The sequence below is a fragment of the Liolophura sinensis genome, chromosome 10 (assembly GCF_032854445.1).
Source record: "Liolophura sinensis isolate JHLJ2023 chromosome 10, CUHK_Ljap_v2, whole genome shotgun sequence".
In the NCBI taxonomy this organism is placed as follows: Eukaryota; Metazoa; Mollusca; class Polyplacophora; order Chitonida; family Chitonidae; genus Liolophura; species Liolophura sinensis.
The window spans coordinates 32,997,882-33,017,768 of NC_088304.1; the positions used below are offsets into that span (position 1 = coordinate 32,997,882).

The following is a 19,887-nucleotide window of genomic DNA, read 5'->3' on the forward strand; positions in this document are numbered from 1 at the left end:
GATAATCACACGCAATGATCATATAATGATAATGATAATCATATTTGAATCTTAAAAAAACTAACTGATAGATGTGTATGGCAGTTTTAATGAGTGTATGTTGATGTCATAGGCAAGACAGAATTTTAGGCATCCTAGACAAGTGACCTCCGGTAAAATGCATTTTTCTTTACCTGATTCTGCTTAAGCCATAGTGCTATAGGGACGTGTAACTTTCTGCTATTTATGCACTTACATGAAGCGTTCGAATAGAACCTAACTGAGGTAAATTAACATGAGGCCATATTTCACCGGTTAGGTGTGTCCATTTGTCAGATATCACACGATCGTCGCTGCTCTGGTCTTACTCTCTGTGCTCTGTGTCTTTATGATAATAATTTTTTATATTTACATACCAGAAATAATGCAAGTCTGTTACTGATATTAACCACATAATGATGTTTCGTTCTATTCACGGAACACCATTTGTTAAAAATATGTAAGCTATACTCACTAATCACAGACCATGATTTGTTTATTGACGACTAGATCGAGCGGGCATGGAAGATGACGGTAGGTTTCATTGTCACATCTGTAAAACTCTCGACAACTTTTAATGTACAGGCCGTCTTGTACGTTGTCGCATGAGATCTTGTCTTCCGCATACACATGACCTTGAAAGGAAAAGACAGAAGAATAACCACAAAATTCAAAACTGAATAAATGAAGGAGTCAATCCGTGGCCAGAGGCAAGTGGGAGGGGGTGGGGTGAGGGGTTGGTGAATTTGGTGGTTGGAGGGGGGGGAGGTCACCACCTGCAAACTTTAGAATAATATAAAGCGACGTTGGCTTGTTGAAATTTTTTTCACACTGTTAAAAATATGAGTTGTTTTCAACTCTTTGATTTTCGTTCCTAAAGGACATTGATCTTTGCCATTCATGTTTTTTCCTTAATATTCAGTAGTTATTCAAGCAATGTCAAAAACATGCCAAATACTGTATAATAATATTTGAATAGCATGACACTTGGATTTAAATTTCTCACTTCTAAAGGTCAATATTTTTCACTCCACTTAACAGTATATGTATCGTATTCGTACTTCATTGTGTAATCTATTGCACTGTTTCAGGTTGAAAATAAGCAGATCTGGATGTGGCAGCTAAGAATGTGTTTTCAAACAAGAATCATCGAGATGTAGAATAGACCTACTGACCTCTGGTCCATGAACTCTGTTACTTTAGTAACAATCGAAATCAAAGACACCCCGGTCTTTGATGCAGTGAGCATAAGTAACATCGCTATGAGTTTAAATGAGTTGTGTTTAAAAGAACGCCCGAGTAGGCTGTTATACGAGTGCTTAGCCCAGCGAGCCAAACTAAATATACTCAAGATTAACCTCTTTCAATATGGCGTCACACACAGAATTTGAACAGACATCTTCTTCTAGGCTTTGTTTTAGAGTCATTAATCCACCTGATATCAAAAGTAGCAGGAAAACACCAAATGCAAATAATTCCTTCATTTTCCAGAGTGTAAGAAGTGATTTTCCCCGTCGCTTGATTATGGCCACCGGTAATTGAGGACCTCTGGCTGGGAACGTTGGTTTTTGTTCTAAGCACCGAAAGACTTGTTTAAACAACACAAATATATTTGTCGAAGCCATCAGCGGCATGTTGACAAAGTTTCCCAAAATGGCCGTAATTTTCGGCACGTTCGCCGGATGTGGAGGTGTCGTCTGCTGGTGTCCTGACCTTGCGCGTGACTGCCGCGTGGCGGAAAGAAACTTATGAAGAAATTTGGATGGGGGTAAAATGGCACATTGTTTGTGACAACTTTGGGGACAATGCATGCAACAGTTATCATGGGGATCTGCCTTACTAACTGTTTTCTTCCATTTTCTAGCGTTTATTGAGAAGCGGTTTAACTACACGAGATTGACCCTCGCACTGGTCATCTGCTTCGTGATGTTTCCAATCTTTCGCGGTTGCTTCTTTATTTCTGATTATTCCTGAGAAATTCCACTATTTTTCCAGTATTTGGCGAAGGTCAAGGGCTGTTTCTGGTCAATGAACTCTATTGCCTTTTAGTGCTGAACCTTTCCAAATAGACAACTGGCAACTAGCATTGGTATGACAAGAAGTAAATCCCTTTTCTTTTAGTCGAGAACATTATTCAGCCAACTTTCATTTCAGGGGCTTTCATTTAGTAACAGTCGGACTAAATCCTATACGGATTTGTTTCGCATTCAAGGCAATAGAGACGTAACCTTGCCAAGTTGATACATACCACCGCTTTAGAATATTTATACCACCGTCTCTTAGAAATTCTATAATCGTGCTCGGAGGCTACAATCTGTACAACGTTTAAAACGTACATCGTGCATTGATTTGTTTAGTTCAGGGGCAACGTCACATTCAACAAAATTTTGGTTCTCCAACGACAGTGTCTCTTTGCATTAGACCTAACCAGTTATGGCATATTTGTGGTGCTCCCTCACTGATAAACCATGACGAAGACACCAGTCACCACACCAAATCAAGTCTCCCAATGCATGCATACTAGTTCTTGACCAAATCGCACATGCTGAACACCCCTGCAATTAGAGCGCATGGCACACGCGTATCTGGGATCAGCACAATTGCTTGCCGGTTATCAAAACGGATCGATGTACAGTTGCTATGTAGTTCCAATACCTTCGAATCTATTTCGTAACAGTTCTTATCATAAATGTCTTTTTAGTGTGACTGTAAGGCTGGACCTTAATTAGTAGAATGTCATGTATTTCCGACGATTCAAGAAGAAGTATCCGGTTGTACCGAACAATGTACATCGGATAATATGTATCAGAGTCAGTAGAATGGAGTTCAGAATCAGCATAGCCCACTCAGATACAATACAATGGGGTGAAGCGCAATGCGATTTTGTGTACCAATCAGTGACACTAAAAATACAGGTCAAGTTAGGGAAGTTACAACTGAGACTGCGCAATTCAGCACAGTGCAGTACTCATACACTGGTGCAGAATACAGTCTGGACAAAAGACTCAACACAGGACCGTGCAATTCCACACAGTTCAGTACTCGCGCGCTGATATACAATACAGTCTGGATCTGAGGACCAACTGAGACTGTGCAATTCAGCACAGTGCCAGTACTCATACACTGGTGCAGAATACAGTCCGGACAAAAGACTCAACAAAGACTGTGCAATTCCACACAGTTCAGTACTCGCACGCTGATGTACAATACAGTCTGGATCTGAGGACCAACTGAGACTGTGCAATTCAGCACAGTGCAGTACTCATACACTGGTGCAGAATACAGTCCGGACAAAAGACTCAACAAAGACTGTGCAATTCCACACAGTTCAGTACTCGCACGCTGATGTACAATACAGTCTGGATCTGAGGACCAACTGAGACTGTGCAATTCACGCCACAGTGCAGTACTCATACACTGGTGCAGAATACAGTCTGGACAAAAGGACTCAACAAAAACTGTGCAATTCCACACAGTTCAGTACTCGCACGCTGATGTACAATACAGTCTGGATCTGAGGACCAACTGAGACTGTGCAATTCAGTACAGTGCAGTACTCATACACTGGTGCAGAATACAGTCTGGACAAAAGACTCAACACAGACTGTGCAATTCACACAGTTCAGTACTCGCACGCTGGTATACAATACAGTCTGGATCTGCGGACCAACTGAGACTGTGCAATTCAGCACAGTGCAGTACTCATACACTGGTGCAGAATACAGTCTGGACAAAAGACTCAACAAAGAGTGTGCAATTCCACACAGTTCAGTACTCCGCACGCTGGTATACAATACAGTCTGGATCTGTGGACCAACTGAGACTGTGCAATTCAGCACAGTGCAGTACTCACACACTGGTGCAGAATACAGTCTGGACAAAAGACTCAACACAGACTGTGCAATTCCATACAGTTCAGTACTCGCACGCTGATATACAATACAGTCTGGATCTGAGGACCAACTGAGACTGTGCAATTCAGCACAGTGCAGTACTCACACACTGGTGCAGAATACAGTCTGGACAAAAGACTCAACACAGACCGTGCAATTCCATACAGTTCAGTACTCGCACGCTGATGTACAATACAGTCTGGATCTGAGGACCAACTGAGACTGTGCAATTCAGTACAGTGCAGTACTCATACACTGGTGCAGAATACAGTCTGGACAAAAGACTCAACAAAGACTGTGCAATTCCACACAGTTCAGTACTCGCACGCTGGTATACAATACAGTCTGGATCTGAGGACCAACTGAGACTGTGCAATTCAGCACAGTGCAGTACTCGAATGCTGACGTACCATAGAGTCTGGATCTGTGGACCAACAGAGAATGTGCTATTCAGTACGGTGCAATATATACTCACACGCTGATGTACAATAGAGTCTAGAACTGTGGAGACTGTGCAATTCAGCGCAGTGCAGTACCTCGCACGTTGATGTACACTACAGACTTGATCTGAGGACCAACAGAGACTGCAATTTAGCACAGTTCAGTTAATACTGGTATACATGTATATGTCATATTTAACAACAGTCATCTGTTGTGCGTGCATGTACTACGCCCTCTTAAGTGTTGCAGGGCAAGTCCATCCTGACAAAGTGCTGCCTCCACACCCACACTTTTCTGACACTCGGGCCAACCAGTCCTATTTCCTTGCTTTATAACCTTTCCGTGCTGAGGTCCAAGCCACGCAGGAACAAGTACCAAGTCTTTGGGATGTCCCGACACGGGTTTGATTGCAGGTTTTCCCGACTTCGGTAATACTCGTACGCTGCGGTACACTGCGGATCGACGCTTTGTCATTCGGTACAGCACTGGTTCGACTCTCTACTGTGCCACTTTGGTTGGTTTATTTATTTATTTGGTTGGTGTTTTTTACGCCGTACTCACTTAATATTTTACTTATACTTCGGCGGCGAGCATTATGGTGGCTGGAAACCGGACAAAGCCCGGGGGAACTCTACGACAATCCGCATGTTGCAGACAGACCTTTCCACGTATAGCCAGAGAGGATGCCAGCATCAGCTGGACTTTGACTCACAGCGACCGCATTGGTGGGAGGCCCCTGGGCAATTGTGCCGCGCTGACGCGCTAACCTCTCGTCCACGGAGGACCCGCTGTGCCACTTAGGAGAGAAAACATTTGAAGCCCCGAAAAGAACCTTAATGCACTGAAGTGCTGTTAGATTATCAGTTAATAAACATCCTTTCTGATTATGTACTTTTCAAACCTAATAAACTTCAATCCTAACTATAAAAAACAACTTTCTGATTATTTGTACACGAACACTTAAAGAACACCGAACTAAAGACATACATCTGCAACCCAGCCATGAAGGTGTCAAAAGGCCTTTTTGCGAACTTCACACTCATTTTAAACACAAAATGCATATAAATGAAAAAAGTTGTGAAACCTACACGATAACATAGGTTATTATTTGTTAACGAAATGTAAATTCCATCACAAGCAGCCAAAATATTAGCCCAAGGCTTACACTAACATGTATTGTAAGTGGGATCTACTTTGTAGTGTTTACAGAGATTTATTTATTTATTTGACTGGTGTTTTATGCCGTTATCAAGAATATTTCACTTATACCCTCATTCAGCATTATGGTAGGCGGGAAACAGGGCAGAGCAGGTGGAGAAATCCACGACCATTCTTAGGCTGCTGCAAGACCTTCCCAAGTACGGCCGGAGAGGGACCCAACATGAGCAGGACTTGAACTCAGAGAGGCAAACCTTCCCACGTAACGCAGTGTTTATTTATTTATTTATTTGATTGGTGTTTTACGCCGTACTCAAGAATATTTCACTTATACGACGGCGGCCAGCATTATGGTGGTTGATGGCAGACCTTCCCACTTTAGGCCGGAGAGGAACTCACAGCGACCGCATTGGTGAGAGGCTCCTGGGTCATTACGCTGCGCTAGCGCGCTAACCGACTGAGCCACGGAGGCCCCCGTAACGCAGTGTAGGCAGATGGCTACACCAACACTATGGTGTAGACGTTGTCAAGGTAAAAACATGATCTAAATTATCTTTGCTAATGCCGATGGCTGGTTGATATCCCATTTGTCAACTAATGATATTTTAGTCCTTCAGTCCGATTGACATGATTGATAATGGTAAGTCTTTGATATTCCTGAGCTATTTTCACTACAAAACTATTTACTCAAGCGTTACAATACACGATAATATTCTCCAAAAAAAATTCTTGATTTCTTCAACGTTTGATTGCGCAAACCATGAATTATGCCACAGATATGTGAAGAATGCCAGTGAGTTTTATGAATAATGGAATAGATCACAATGCCTTTGATCGTAGGATAGATAAACTGTCATCTAAGATTAACGCACAAAGTGTTGCTTTGTTTCTCTTTTTGTATACAGCCTCAATAAGCGTCTTCATGAATAAGCATACTCATACATCTAACGCGTCAATTCGATTTCGATCAGAATTGACTTTTTCTGGATCCTTCCCCAATACCCACAGACACCCGCTGCTATCAGCCGCTGAGCCCACAAAGTCAAGTGACATCTCCCCCCAGCGCGGAAACTCCTGTCTACTTAAAGCTTACGTATTTAGTGAAAAAATAATGCCTGTTTGATTGGATAATTCGTAGGCATTTATCGGCTCGTTGTTGTTGTGCACACCGGATAGCTCGTTAATGTAGAGCAGATAAGACAACGGTAAAATGCCTGGGTTCCGCGAAAGCTTCATCCGACAGTTCAATCTCCGGATTTTGTGTCCAGCGTGAAAAACGATAAAATTGATATCCGCTTGGAATTCCCTGATAAACTGCCGGAGAATCCCACACTTCCTTCCCCGTTATTTACACCGCCTCGCCAGATCGGTAACTTTTCCTAGCATTGTGCATGTACATGGAATAAAAACAGTTTTAGAAAAATCATCGCTGGCTGGAAGTACATATTACGTAATGAAAATTCCGCAAGTCTTCAACATAAGACGGCTCGTGTGAGAAATGTGCCACCGACCAATACCGGGTGAGCTATGCACAGTTTGGTGCTTGGTATAAATATAATTTACTTGAAGACGAACACCACAGAGAGTAAAACCAAAGCAACGACTACAGTGTGATAGCTGGCAAATGGTCACACAAAAGCGGTGAAATACGGCCTTTTGTCAATTTACCTCAGTCAGGGTTTTATTCTGTAACTGTTCACGCAAATGCTTAAACATTAGCAAATTGCACGTTCTTTTGCATCATGTCTTAATTAAAATTGGGTAAAAAATGCAGTGATGTTAATTACAATCTATTAAAAATCCCACAAGCATGGACACGTAAATAAAAAGCAAATAGATCTAGGCGTAGAAAAAGACATTCGTATTTCAGCGTCAAACAAAATAGACGTTCCAGGTCAATAATTGCAAGACTAATTCTCAAAACAATGTCGACACATCATCATGGATTAAATTATCAACAATAATCATGAGTCTGACTTCTACACCTTTGTTTAAATGAAAACTAAATTTTGAACTTCTGCAACGGATGCTTATTACATAGTGTTCGTGCAGGAGCCTACACGGATCATTCACTTTTTGTTTCCTTCATTTCTTTTAATTTAAAAAAAAAATCATCTGTCATCTGTGCTATCTGACTGGCAATTACCGTCATAAGTATTCATTAATAACAACGTTGAGATAGAGCAAGCTCTGTGGAGCTTTATTCCCCCCAATATTGTCCTCTATTCACACGGCTCTTTTATTATATCCTAGTATATGGTATGTTGGTGTATGACTTAAAAATTGTTAAGCACGACGTTAAACCCTAAGCACTCACTCACTCACTGGTATATTTTTGGTGAATAAAAAAATCAATCAGTCACTCATATGATTGGTTTTATTCTGCACACAAATACAATTATTCCATGAAACTTTCAAAGAGATTGTTTTGGTCAATAATATTGGTTAACCAAAGAAATCTTGGTTTACTTTTGTGACCAGTTTTTTCTTGGTCAACGATCAGGCAATAAAATTAAAATGTGTGAAACACACTTTCAAGTCTCTGCTGCGCCAGAAAAATAAAGACATGAACTCATCGGCATGGATTACATTTGGTTAATATGTCAGAATGAATTCTGGACACAAGTCCATGGGATGTTTGCAAGAAGATTACATGGGGTGAATTATAGCAAATTAATATGGCTCTTTATAGAGAAACGTCCGGAAAATCTTAAAATGTGTCATTTCATTAGGACGACTGTGTACAAGTCTACGAACACAACAGTACAGTTTTGATCATTCAGTTAGTAAATATATAAAAATATTCATTTGTAAGGAGAGGCCTGAGGTAGAGTCAGTGACAAGATTTGACAACCGAAAATATTTGGTACACATATTTCCCTTACAGTTTGGGGCACGGCGTGCAGGATGAGCCAAACAATGGCGAGCCTATAGCGTCAGTGTGCTGGTATTGTCATGGCTTGATCTCCCCAGTATCTCGGGAATGGTATTCCAGGTGAAATTCATTTACGGTGAAGTCACACGTTAGATCGAGATTTCCATGATAGACCCAAATAAACTGCCTAGTACAATGAAACGACATTATGATAGGAACACATTCATGTTAAAAATGACACGCGGAAGACTCAGCTGTTGTTTTCCAGTCATGAACAAGTGAAATGTCCTTCTGTTCTGTTTTTTGCATTGTCTAAACTACAGTATAGCTCATTAGTCACGTATTAAACAGTAGGCAAAGAAGTCGATAAAACACAATACCACTTGAATCTATCCAAACTGATTTGTTTGCTTCAGGGTTCAAAGTCGGTTTCAACGTTAGTTTGGTCATTTCCATGTGGAGAGCATCTTTGTAGCAGGTCGGTCGGAGTACCAATAAAATGAACAAAGTTCTGCCTCACTGGAATGCCATTTTTGCCTCCTTATAAGAAAAGAATCACAGCATATATAGAAGAAAATCAGAGCAGCGACGACAGTGTGATAATTGGCAAATGGTCACACGTAAACCAGCCAAGTACGGCCTCTTGTATATATTCTACGTTTTCACCCGCAACCCATCGCTGTGGTATGGCGACGATGATCGCAAGAGTAGTTTCCCCTGTTTTGTTTCTCGTTAGTCAGCGGACAAAACAGAAAAATCACCAAATCGTTTTAGTCCCATTACTGTGGCTCTACACTGTCAACATTTTAGGGTCAGCTCGACACAATTTTTCAGGGTAGCAAGCAAACTGACCCTGAAATAGAGGATCGGAAAATAACGGTCCAATTGATTGACGCTAACAACAAGGGTCATTGTTGTAAACAAGACAGATTTTTAGGGTTGAAACACTGACCCTGTATATTTGGGATCCTCATTTTTAGGGTTGCAAACACAGGCAAGTTTTTCCAATTGACTCTAAAATTTAGATTTTATAGATCAGATACCCCGAGAGCACAGTTGGTAGAGCGTCCGCTTCGGAAGCGGTAGATCCAAGGTCAATCATTGGTCTAGTCTCATGCACCTTAGACCCTAAAAACAGAAAGTTGTAACGTCCTCGCTGAAGCATGAAGGGGAAAGTGCAACGACTGGTTGACCCTTATCAGTATAATAGCTCCGGGCGGGGTGGCTTACTTGCCTTCGGGAAGTCGTCTCAGAGAAGCAGCACTAGATAAAGGAACGGTGGAAATTCGTCCAACAAGGAGGCACATTACATGCATTCTAAAGATTCCTTCGTCGTCATATGACTGAAAAATTGTTAAGTACGACGTACTCACTCGCTCACTCAATCTATTTAATGGTGCCGAGTAACCCTAGATTTTAGGATTATGTCACCCTTATTCATGAGGTAGGTCAACCCTAATTTTAGGGTCACGTGACCCTTAATTATAGGGTTTGATAAATGACCGTAATATTTGGAGTTGGTCATGTCTATACCCTGAATATCAGGGTCACATCTGACCCTAGTTTTTCTGGTAGTTTTGGCCCTTTTCTCTTCACAATGTAGCGCCTATCTCTATAACTCGTGTGGTCGTTACCTCAATAAGATTTCCACATGCTGTTGGTGGTAGAAACTGACTCGCCATTAAACCTAAGTGAAGCAATTTCATCTAAAGAATAAACCACAGATTAAACCAGAACTGTATTTTGTCTTGAATAACGATAAGCCAAAATTCCCGCGGAAAGTTAGGCTAACGGTGCGGTAAAACGTCATGCCAAAATTCCCACGGAAAGTTAGGCTAACACTGAGGTATAACGTCATGCCAAAATTCCCACAGAAAGTTAGGCTAACACTGCGGTATAACGTCATGCCAAAATTCCCACGGAAAGCTAGGCTAACACTGAGGTATAACGTCATGCCAAAATTCCCACGGAAAGTTAGGCTAACACTGCAGTATAACGTCATGCCAAAATTCCCACGGACACTTAGTCTAACGGTGCGGTATAATGTCATGCCAAAATTCCCAAGGAAAGTTAAACAAACAGTGCGGTAAATTCCATGTCTACACGCCGGATCGTGTACTTGAAACTTAGGGAAGCCAAATTTTACTGCAAAACGAAATGTAGGCCTATCGGTCACTAGATAGTCCCCCGCAGGACATGTAGCGAGATCAAGCTGTCTTCCACTTGGCGTGACCCCAGTGGCCTTGCCGTTGATCAGGATTTCTTTTATCAGGTCAGGTTGGCTCAATATCAGTACAGTGTGACTGAGTGGGTTGTCATGTCGGGTGTTTTCGGCAGCACTTTAGCGGCACGGGTTCGCCCTGCCACAAAGAGACACAGTATCAGCACACACATGACTCCTAGTTGTAAAAACTCAATCATACATACATATACATACACATTCTGCTTTGTGTCACAAGAACGAGATCGCCTGTGAAAACCAGTTAACCAATCAGAATTCTTTGACGTCATCGTTTTAAGCATCCTAATGTCGTTGGTAATATTTGTAGATTTTCGACAGCTCCGGGACCATTTCGCTTTCATTCATTTATAAGCTAAAAAGTTCCTGGCTTCCGAAATGTGTGAAAAATATCACAAAGTTAGGCACGATGACAACACATACCCAGGCATATCTCCATCCAAGCTAAGCACGTACAGGGGCCAAAAATGGCTACCAGACTGTACATTGTACCCCAGATAACGCGAGACACACGACATTCTAGGAGATTATTACAAAATCAGAACCGAGTTACTTCTCTTTATTACTTATTTTACATGCAGGCCTACATGTACATCTACTCCACTGCCCTCGGCTGCTGGACCAGCCGTTACTGTCGTGATCCACAAGGAGGAAAAACATCGTTTTCCCAGTCACAGATACCGAGTGTCTCGTTGAAGACCAGTGCTGAAAAGAAACGAGTGGACCATGTGAGTAACTGATGAACTGATTTTGTATTCAGCGGTTGGTGTTTCACACCCTGTGAAAATACGTGTAATCCTCAACCCCACATTTACACCCTAAAACGTATGTTTCCTTGAAATTGCTCCCCACGTATCTGTGATTTATACATAAATTACGCATATTCGTGTACGTCCATTGCTGTTGAAAGTGTTACCCACGTGTCTGTGATTTATACATAAATTACGCATATTCGTGTACGTCCATTGCTGTTGAAAGTGTTACCCACGTGTCTGTGATTTATACATAAATTACGCATATTCGTGTACGTCCATTGCTGTTGAAAGTGTTACCCACGTGTCTGTGATTTATACATAAATTACGCATATTCGTGTACGTCCATTGCTGTTGAAAGTGTTACCCACGTGTCTGTGATTTATACATAAATTACGCAAATTCGTGTACGTCCATTGCTGTTGAAAGTGTTACCCACGTGTCTGTGATTTATACATAAATTACGCAAATTCGTGTACGTCCATTGCTGTTGAAAGTGTTACCCACGTGTCTGTGATTTATACATAAATTATGCATATTCGTGTACGTCCATTGCTGTTGAAAGTGTTACCCACGTGTCTGTGATTTATACATAAATTATGCATATTCGTGTACGTCCATTGCTGTTGAAACTGTTCCCCACGAGTCTGTGATTTATACATAAATCCACCTCGGTCAAACAAATATAGAAGTTTGACGCACTAAACTGAGATGAATTAACCATGTTAATAAAATGTGTCATTCCATACTAAAATAACATTCGCCTTCTGGTATATATATATATATATATATATATATATATATATATATATATATATATATATATATATATATATATATATATATATATATATATATGGACAGAGTGTCAGATTTAGTGCTTTTGACCGAGGCATATATATATATATATATATATATATATATACCAGAAGGTGAATGTTATCATCAGTTTTGAGTAACGTGCCCGTAGAAAGAACTGGAACCTCATTCATAGTCATAAATAAGTAAACAAATGACTAAATGAATAATTGAATAAATAAGTGACTAAATAAGTGACTAACTTATTAAATCTTAAACTTATAAAGGATTCTGACTGAATTCGTTCTAAATCATTTATGTTTGACAATTTGTAAATAAAGCCGGTTCTAATGAAACCAAAATGTAGAGCTAAGAGTCGACACCTACCTCCCGGACACTCATTGTGGCCCAGGAACTGTCCGCCATGACAGGTGTAGTAATATTTGCACTTGGGAAGCCGAAGGGTATCGGCGTATCGTCCATCGTGAAGCGCATGGCAGTCTCTCTGTATTCCACACGGCGGCGGGGAGTTTATAGCGCTGTAATCATTGTTTGAGTTATTGACTGAGATATTGAAGATATTGAGATAATCGGTTGATTGTGGGTTGATTGAGATATTGAAAGATTGACCAACACATTGGCTCAATGACTGATGCATTGCAGTAATGAAACAGTAGGCCATTAACGACTCCACGATTCGATTGAACTGATTGAGTAAAGATATTTGGTGAATGAGATGGTGTATGAGTGACAAAGATATTGAGAATGAATATCTGACACAATGATTGAATGAGACAATGGCGACAACACTTTCATAAAAACATCAAGTTATTAGAGGGCTGAAAAGCTGAATTGTCGACCGAATTCAAATCAACGCCTCAGAAAAGAACATGTATCAGAAAACAGCTGTGGATTAGAGTTCCCACACTGTATATTACATTGTACATATTGTATAACACTTATACATTTATTGGAGATTGTTCTAATTTTCGTCACATTGCCCAATCGAATCGAATTGCTCGTCACATTTCCTTATGTTGTCGATGTAACGTTAAACTCACCCATCATATTTGCCCGTCTTGTAGTTATACAGTTTAACCTGCTTGACACATTTGCCAGTGTTGTGTTTGTAACGTTCATCATACCCGTCACACATGGCTGTGTTATGCTTGTCACGCTAAATTTACCCGTCAAATATACCCGTGATATGACGTTAAATTTACTCGTCACATTTGCCCGTGTTCTGGTTGCCACGCAAAACTTACTCGTCAGACTTGCCCGTGTTTTGGTTGCCACGCAAAACTTACTCGTCACATTTGCCCGTGTTCTGGTTGCCACGCAAAACTTACTCGTCAGACTTGCCCGTGCTTTGGTTGCCACGCAAAACTTATTCGTCAGACTTGCCCGTGTTCTGGTTGCCACGCAAAACTTACCCGTCACATTTGCCCGTGTTTTGGTTGCCACGCAAAACTTACTCGTCTCATTTGCCCATGTTCTGGGTGTAAAATTAAACTCACTGGAGTGAATTTTCCCGTGTTCTGGGTGTAAAATTAAATTGACTGGTTGCATTTGTCCATGTTTTGATTGTAACGTTTATCTTACCCGTTACTGTTCATTTCCCCAAAGTTGTGGCCGTAGCGTTAAACTTGCTGGTCACACTTGCCCGTATTTTGGTTGTGACGTTTTACTTACTCGTCACATTTGCCCGTGTTGTGGTTGTAAACTTGTCCATTGATGCAGTACACCTGATGGGCTTTGCCCCCGGTACACACGATGAAAGCCTTGCACGCGAGGTCATAGTTACCATCGGGCTTCCCTTTACAATGTTCGTCCAGGAAAACGTCATCAGCAATGCTGAGAGCTGAAAATAAAAAATAAGCAGTTCCAGTGGCGGCTTAAGAGGCAAAGTTCCATTACATCTGAATCGATGAGGACATTTGACACACTATACCCATGATATGGTGTGTCTCATCTACAGACAACGCTGATACGACCGAGAAACCAATCATATCAGTCATATCAAGAGTTGATCGATCTTACTCCACCCATTTTAGTTTGATTAGACTTGTTATCTGTAAAAATATTAAGAATTCGTTTCAAAATATCAATAAGTGAATTCATGATATCATATATAGAACGAAATATTATCTTCATTGTCCTCATTATCATCATAATTAATGGGTTTTTTTTTTAAATTCATTATCATCAATCCATTCATAAATACCAAGAGTTCCATTAAAAATCAAGTGATTTCATGATATCATTTAAGGATCCCTTTCGCTCTCATGATATCTTCATGTACATTAATTGTATTTTAAAATATTTTTTTTACACCATCATGACGTCATCCTCTTATTAATATAATTAATATTTTCGGGTCAAGGTCCTATCTCAATTTTTGTGCGACCTCATCAACTTCTGTTGAGGAATACTGTGCCAGTGAGCAGTCTTGATGTGAATGGGACAGCTATTCCCGGAAAAGCGGGTCGGGTCCAGAATGGATTAGACGCTGTGTTTTTTAATATACCAGTATTACCAGCTTGCGCCAAAATTATCATCGTTAAGGCAAGAATGAACTGATGTCGCAGAATCTCGTCTGTCTCACATTAACAGCATGGCGTAAAATGGAAACGGAAACAATGTTTACAATGCAACAAAAGCAAACACATGACGTGAACTCTGAGTGTCTTTCTCCTGTATGACATTCTTTCGACCAGGTCAATTTTCTCCACGTGTAGGCCTAATTGCTTACCTTGAAAAACCGGAAGATACAAGTCAATCGGCAGAGAGCCATTTAATTTAATTTAATTTAATGCTTTATTTATTTATAGAGGATTGCCCACAGCCAGTCGCCTCGAGGCGTTTTCCTCAACAAGATTATTTACATTTAATTACAACATTTGGAAAATAATATTTGGAAGATAATATCTGCTATCTGACAATATGTATTAATAAAATAAAGTAAACGGAAGTTAAAAACCTTACAGGGTTCATTACATATTAAATGGTTAAACCTTAGTTTGGAATAAATAAATGTATAAAAGTATATTTACCTGTACACAGTCGTCTGCTTGCATATTAAGTATAACGCAATACCAATTGCGAACACTGAGTGTATTTATGGCTGAATCTGTTCGTGGCCAGGAGGTAATTTTGGATTGTTTGAAACAATTTAAAATTATCTGAAAGTTCCAGATTTTCAGATTCAAATAGTAAAATTTTATGGTATTTGGAAGTGAGTGAATCAGCCAAAAGTGAGGAGAAAAGATTGGTGAACTGGGGACCAGATGATTTTTGCTCTGTCTACAGGCTATTACGAACAGGGAGGCGTAGTGCCCGCGGATGTTGTTGTTTTATCTGTTCCGTTACCGGGCTGTCCAGTGGAGCCGAGGCTGAGGGCTTGTCTTGCCTATGAGACATCGCAAAATTACAAGGGCAGTAATTTTGCACTGATCCACTATCACAATACCGCCGAAATAGCGGTGAAGGCTACAGCTGAACAACAAGCGTGGGCAGTAGGGCAATGAAATATGTGAGAATTGTCTCTACCCTACCAGGATTGCCCCTACCCAACCAGAATTGCCCCTACCCAATCAGAATTGCCCCTATCCAACCAGGATTGTTCCTACCCAACCAGGATTGCCCCTACCAACCCAGGATTGCCCTACCAAACCAGGATTGCCCCTACCCAGCCAGGATTGCCCCTACCCAACCAGGATTGCCCCTACCCAACCAGGATTTTTCCTACCCAACCAGAATTGCCCCTACCCAACCAGAATTGCCCCTACCAAACCAGGAGTGCCCCTACCCAACCAGGATTGCCCCTACCAAACCAGAATTGCGCCTACCAAACCAGAATTGCCCCTATCAATCCAGGATTGCCCCTACCCAGCCAGGATTGCCCCTACCCAACCAGGATTGCCCCTACCCAACCAGGATTGCCCCTATCCAACAAGGATTGCCCCTACCCAAACAGGATTGCCCCTACCCAACCAGGATTGCCCCTACCCAACAAGGATTGCCCCTACCCAACAAGGATTGTCCCTACCCAACAAGGATTGTCCCTACCAAACCAAGATTGTCCCTACCCAACCAGGATTTTTCCTACCAACCCAGGATTTTTCCTACCCAACCAGGATTGCCCCTACCCAACCAGAAATGCTCCTACCCAGCCAGGATTGCCCCTACCCAACCTGGATTGCCCCTATCCAACAAGGATTGCCCCTACCCAACCAGGATTGCCCCTACCTAACCAGAATTGCGCCTACCCAACCTGGATTGCCCCTACCCAACCAGGATTGCCCCTACCCAACAAGGATTGTCCCTACCCAACAAGGATTGTCCCTACCAAACCAGGATTGCCCCTACCCAACAAGGATTGTCCCTACCAAACCAGGATTGCCCCTACCCAACCAGAATTGCCCCTACCAAACCAGGACTGCCCCTACCCAACCAGGATTGCCCCTACCAAACCAGAATTGCCCCTACCCAACCAGAATTGCCCCTATCAATCCAGGATTGCCCCTACCCAGCCAGGATTGCCCCTACCCAACCAGGATTGCCCCTACCCAACCAGGATTGCCCCTATCCAACAAGGATTGCCCCTACCCAAACAGGATTGCCCCTACCCAGCCAGGATTGCCCCTACCCAACAAGGATTGTCCCTACCCAACAAGGATTGTCCCTACCAAACCAGGATTGTCCCTACCCAACCAGGATTTTTCCTACCAACCCAGGATTTTTCCTACCCAACCAGGATTGCCCCTACCCAACCAGAAATGCCAGTGTATTTATGGCTGAATCTGTTCGTGGCCAGGAGGTAATTTTGGATTGTTTGAAACAATTTAAAATTATCTGAAAGTTCCAGATTTTCAGATTCAAATAGTAAAATTTTATGGTATTTGGAAGTGAGTGAATCAGCCAAAAGTGAGGAGAAAAGATTGGTGAACTGGGGACCAGATGATTTTTGCTCTGTCTACAGGCTATTACGAACAGGGAGGCGTAGTGCCCGCGGATGTTGTTGTTTTATCTGTTCCGTTACCGGGCTGTCCAGTGGAGCCGAGGCTGAGGGCTTGTCTTGCCTATGAGACATCGCAAAATTACAAGGGCAGTAATTTTGCACTGATCCACTATCACAATACCGCCGAAATAGCGGTGAAGGCTACAGCTGAACAACAAGCGTGGGCAGTAGGGCAATGAAATATGTGAGAATTGTCTCTACCCTACCAGGATTGCCCCTACCCAACCAGAATTGCCCCTACCCAATCAGAATTGCCCCTATCCAACCAGGATTGTTCCTACCCAACCAGGATTGCCCCTACCAACCCAGGATTGCCCTACCAAACCAGGATTGCCCCTACCCAGCCAGGATTGCCCCTACCCAACCAGGATTGCCCCTACCCAACCAGGATTTTTCCTACCCAACCAGAATTGCCCCTACCCAACCAGAATTGCCCCTACCAAACCAGGAGTGCCCCTACCCAACCAGGATTGCCCCTACCAAACCAGAATTGCGCCTACCAAACCAGAATTGCCCCTATCATCCAGGATTGCCCCTACCCAGCCAGGATTGCCCCTACCCAACCAGGATTGCCCCCTACCCAACCAGGATTGCCCCTATCCAACAAGGATTGCCCCTACCCAAACAGGATTGCCCCTACCCAACCAGGATTGCCCCTACCCAACAAGGATTGCCCCTACCCAACAAGGATTGTCCCTACCCAACAAGGATTGTCCCTACCAAACCAAGATTGTCCCTACCCAACCAGGATTTTTCCTACCAACCCAGGATTTTCCTACCCAACCAGGATTGCCCCTACCCAACCAGAAATGCTCCTACCCAGCCAGGATTGCCCCTACCCAACCTGGATTGCCCCTATCCAACAAGGATTGTCCCTACCCAACCAGGATTGCCCCTACCTAACCAGAAATTGCGCCTACCAACCTGGATTGCCCCTACCCAACCAGGATTGCCCCTACCCAACAAGGATTGTCCCTACCCAACAAGGATTGTCCCTACCAAACCAGGATTGCCCCTACCCAACAAGGATTGTCCCTACCAAACCAGGATTGCCCCTACCCAACCAGAATTGCCCCTACCAAACCAGGACTGCCCCTACCCAACCAGGATTGCCCCTACCAAACCAGAATTGCCCTACCCAACCAGAATTGCCCCTATCAATCCAGGATTGCCCCTACCCAGCCAGGATTGCCCCTACCCAACCAGGATTGCCCCTACCCAACCAGGATTGCCCCCTATCCAACAAGGATTGCCCTACCCAAACAGGATTGCCCTACCCAGCCAGGATTGCCCTACCCAACAAGGATTGTCCCTACCAACAAGGATTGTCCCTACCAAACCAGGATTGTCCCTACCCAACCAGGATTTTTCCTACCAACACCAGGATTTTTCCTACCCAACCAGGATTGCCCCTACCCAACCAGAAATGCTCCTACCCAACCAGGATTGCCCCTACCCAACCAGGATTGCCCCTACCCAACCAGGATTGCCCTTATTTTCTATACACCATTTATTCACCTGGAATGTTCAATTTTCAATAATTCGGTGTGTATATGTATGCTAGGCCTTGTTGTGGCAAAGACGAGTCCATGCCGCTAAAGTGCTGCCGCCATGGAGTATCATGCCAAAGACCAGTCCCCTGTTTCCTTGTAATAGCCCCCCAGTGCTAAGGGCCAAGCAACAAGTACCATCTTTAAAATCCTTGGCATGACCTGGCCTGGTTGGATCCCATGTCTCCTGACTTCTTGGCGGACACTCAAACGATTAGGTTAATGAGTTTTGTAAATGGGGTGTGTCAGGAGTTAACACCGCCGTTTGTCAAATACCTGACAAAACTACCCGACTTAAGGTCACAGTCGAACTAGAAGGAGATGGGTTGATTCGGCGGCCTCATTGGTCAGGAGTTAAGTGTGGGCCGCTGGGAGTAACCTTTGAGTATGTGTATCAGGTCTTGTGGCAAGGGCGATTCCATACTGCCAATTTGCTGCGCCACTGGAGTATCATGCCGAAGACAGCAGACATGACGCCCCACCTGTTTCCTTCCTGTAACCTCCCAGTGCTGGGGGTTAATCGAGGCAGCAACAAGCATCGTTTAAAAAAGTCTTTGACATGACCTCACCCACGTTGGATCCAAGGTCTCTCGACTTCTAAGTGGGCGCTCACAAAAATTAGCTTGATGAGTTTGATAGGTGTATCTGGAGTTAACCACCGTCGTTTGTCAAATACCTGACAAAGCTACCTGACTTAAGGCCGCAGTGGAACCAGAGGGAGCTCGATTTGATCCTGTTCTCTTCTTGCATGGTCAGGGAATAATTGCGCCAGAGTAAACTGTGGGGGACTTAACCACTATGAATGTTTTGATAACTCCGCGCATGTACAGAGAGCAGCGGATATTTCTTTCATAAACATTGTCAATCGTATTTTGTCAGTGCACATGTCACACGAGAGATAATGGTACAATACAATACTAAGTAAACTCCCAATTTTCAGACGATGTAGACGTGGGAAGGTCAGGCAACAACCTGCGCATGGTCGTTGATTCCTCCGGGCTTTGCCAGGTTCCCTCCTACCTTAATGCTGGCCGCTGTCGTATAAGTGAAATATTATTGAAAAAGGCGTAACATACCAATGAAATAAATAAACAAATGAATCTTTTATCAGACATTTTAACCCCTGATAAAGTGAGTGTAAT

General features: G+C 42.7%; 2 protein-coding genes across 2 annotated transcripts; one reads left to right on the forward strand and one right to left on the reverse strand.

Annotated features, from left to right (window-relative positions):
- Positions 1–11,172: 11,172 nt before the first annotated feature.
- On the reverse strand, positions 11,173–14,733 carry LOC135477121 (uncharacterized). Its single transcript, XM_064757276.1, has 5 exons — positions 14,712–14,733; positions 13,868–14,036; positions 13,609–13,670; positions 12,563–12,739; positions 11,173–11,329 (listed from the first exon to the last, which is right to left on the reverse strand). The coding sequence occupies exons 1-5, from the start codon at positions 14,731–14,733 to the stop codon at positions 11,253–11,255; spliced, it is 507 nt and encodes a 168-aa protein (XP_064613346.1). The 3' UTR covers positions 11,173–11,252.
- A 2,637-nt stretch (positions 14,734–17,370) lies between these two features.
- LOC135477122 (proteoglycan 4-like) lies at positions 17,371–18,759 on the forward strand. The gene has a single exon (XM_064757277.1). The coding sequence runs from the start codon at positions 17,371–17,373 to the stop codon at positions 18,757–18,759; it is 1,389 nt and encodes a 462-aa protein (XP_064613347.1).
- Positions 18,760–19,887: the final 1,128 nt, after the last annotated feature.

What these genes read in the sequence shown, in the direction of transcription:
- LOC135477121 (XM_064757276.1), bottom strand. Translation starts at nt 14,733, where the DNA reads ATGATAATTTTGGCGCAAGCTG. An exon ending in AACACGGGCAAATGTGACGA is followed by an intron (nt 13,671 to 13,867) that starts GTAAGTAAAACG and finishes TTTTACACCCAG; the next exon opens with AACATGGGCAAATGAGACGA. An exon ending in CCACAATGAGTGTCCGGGAG is followed by an intron (nt 11,330 to 12,562) that starts GTAGGTGTCGAC and finishes GTTTCTTTTCAG; the next exon opens with CACTGGTCTTCAACGAGACA.
- LOC135477122 (XM_064757277.1), top strand. Translation starts at nt 17,371, where the DNA reads ATGAAATATGTGAGAATTGTCTCTACCCTACCAGGATTGCCCCTACCC.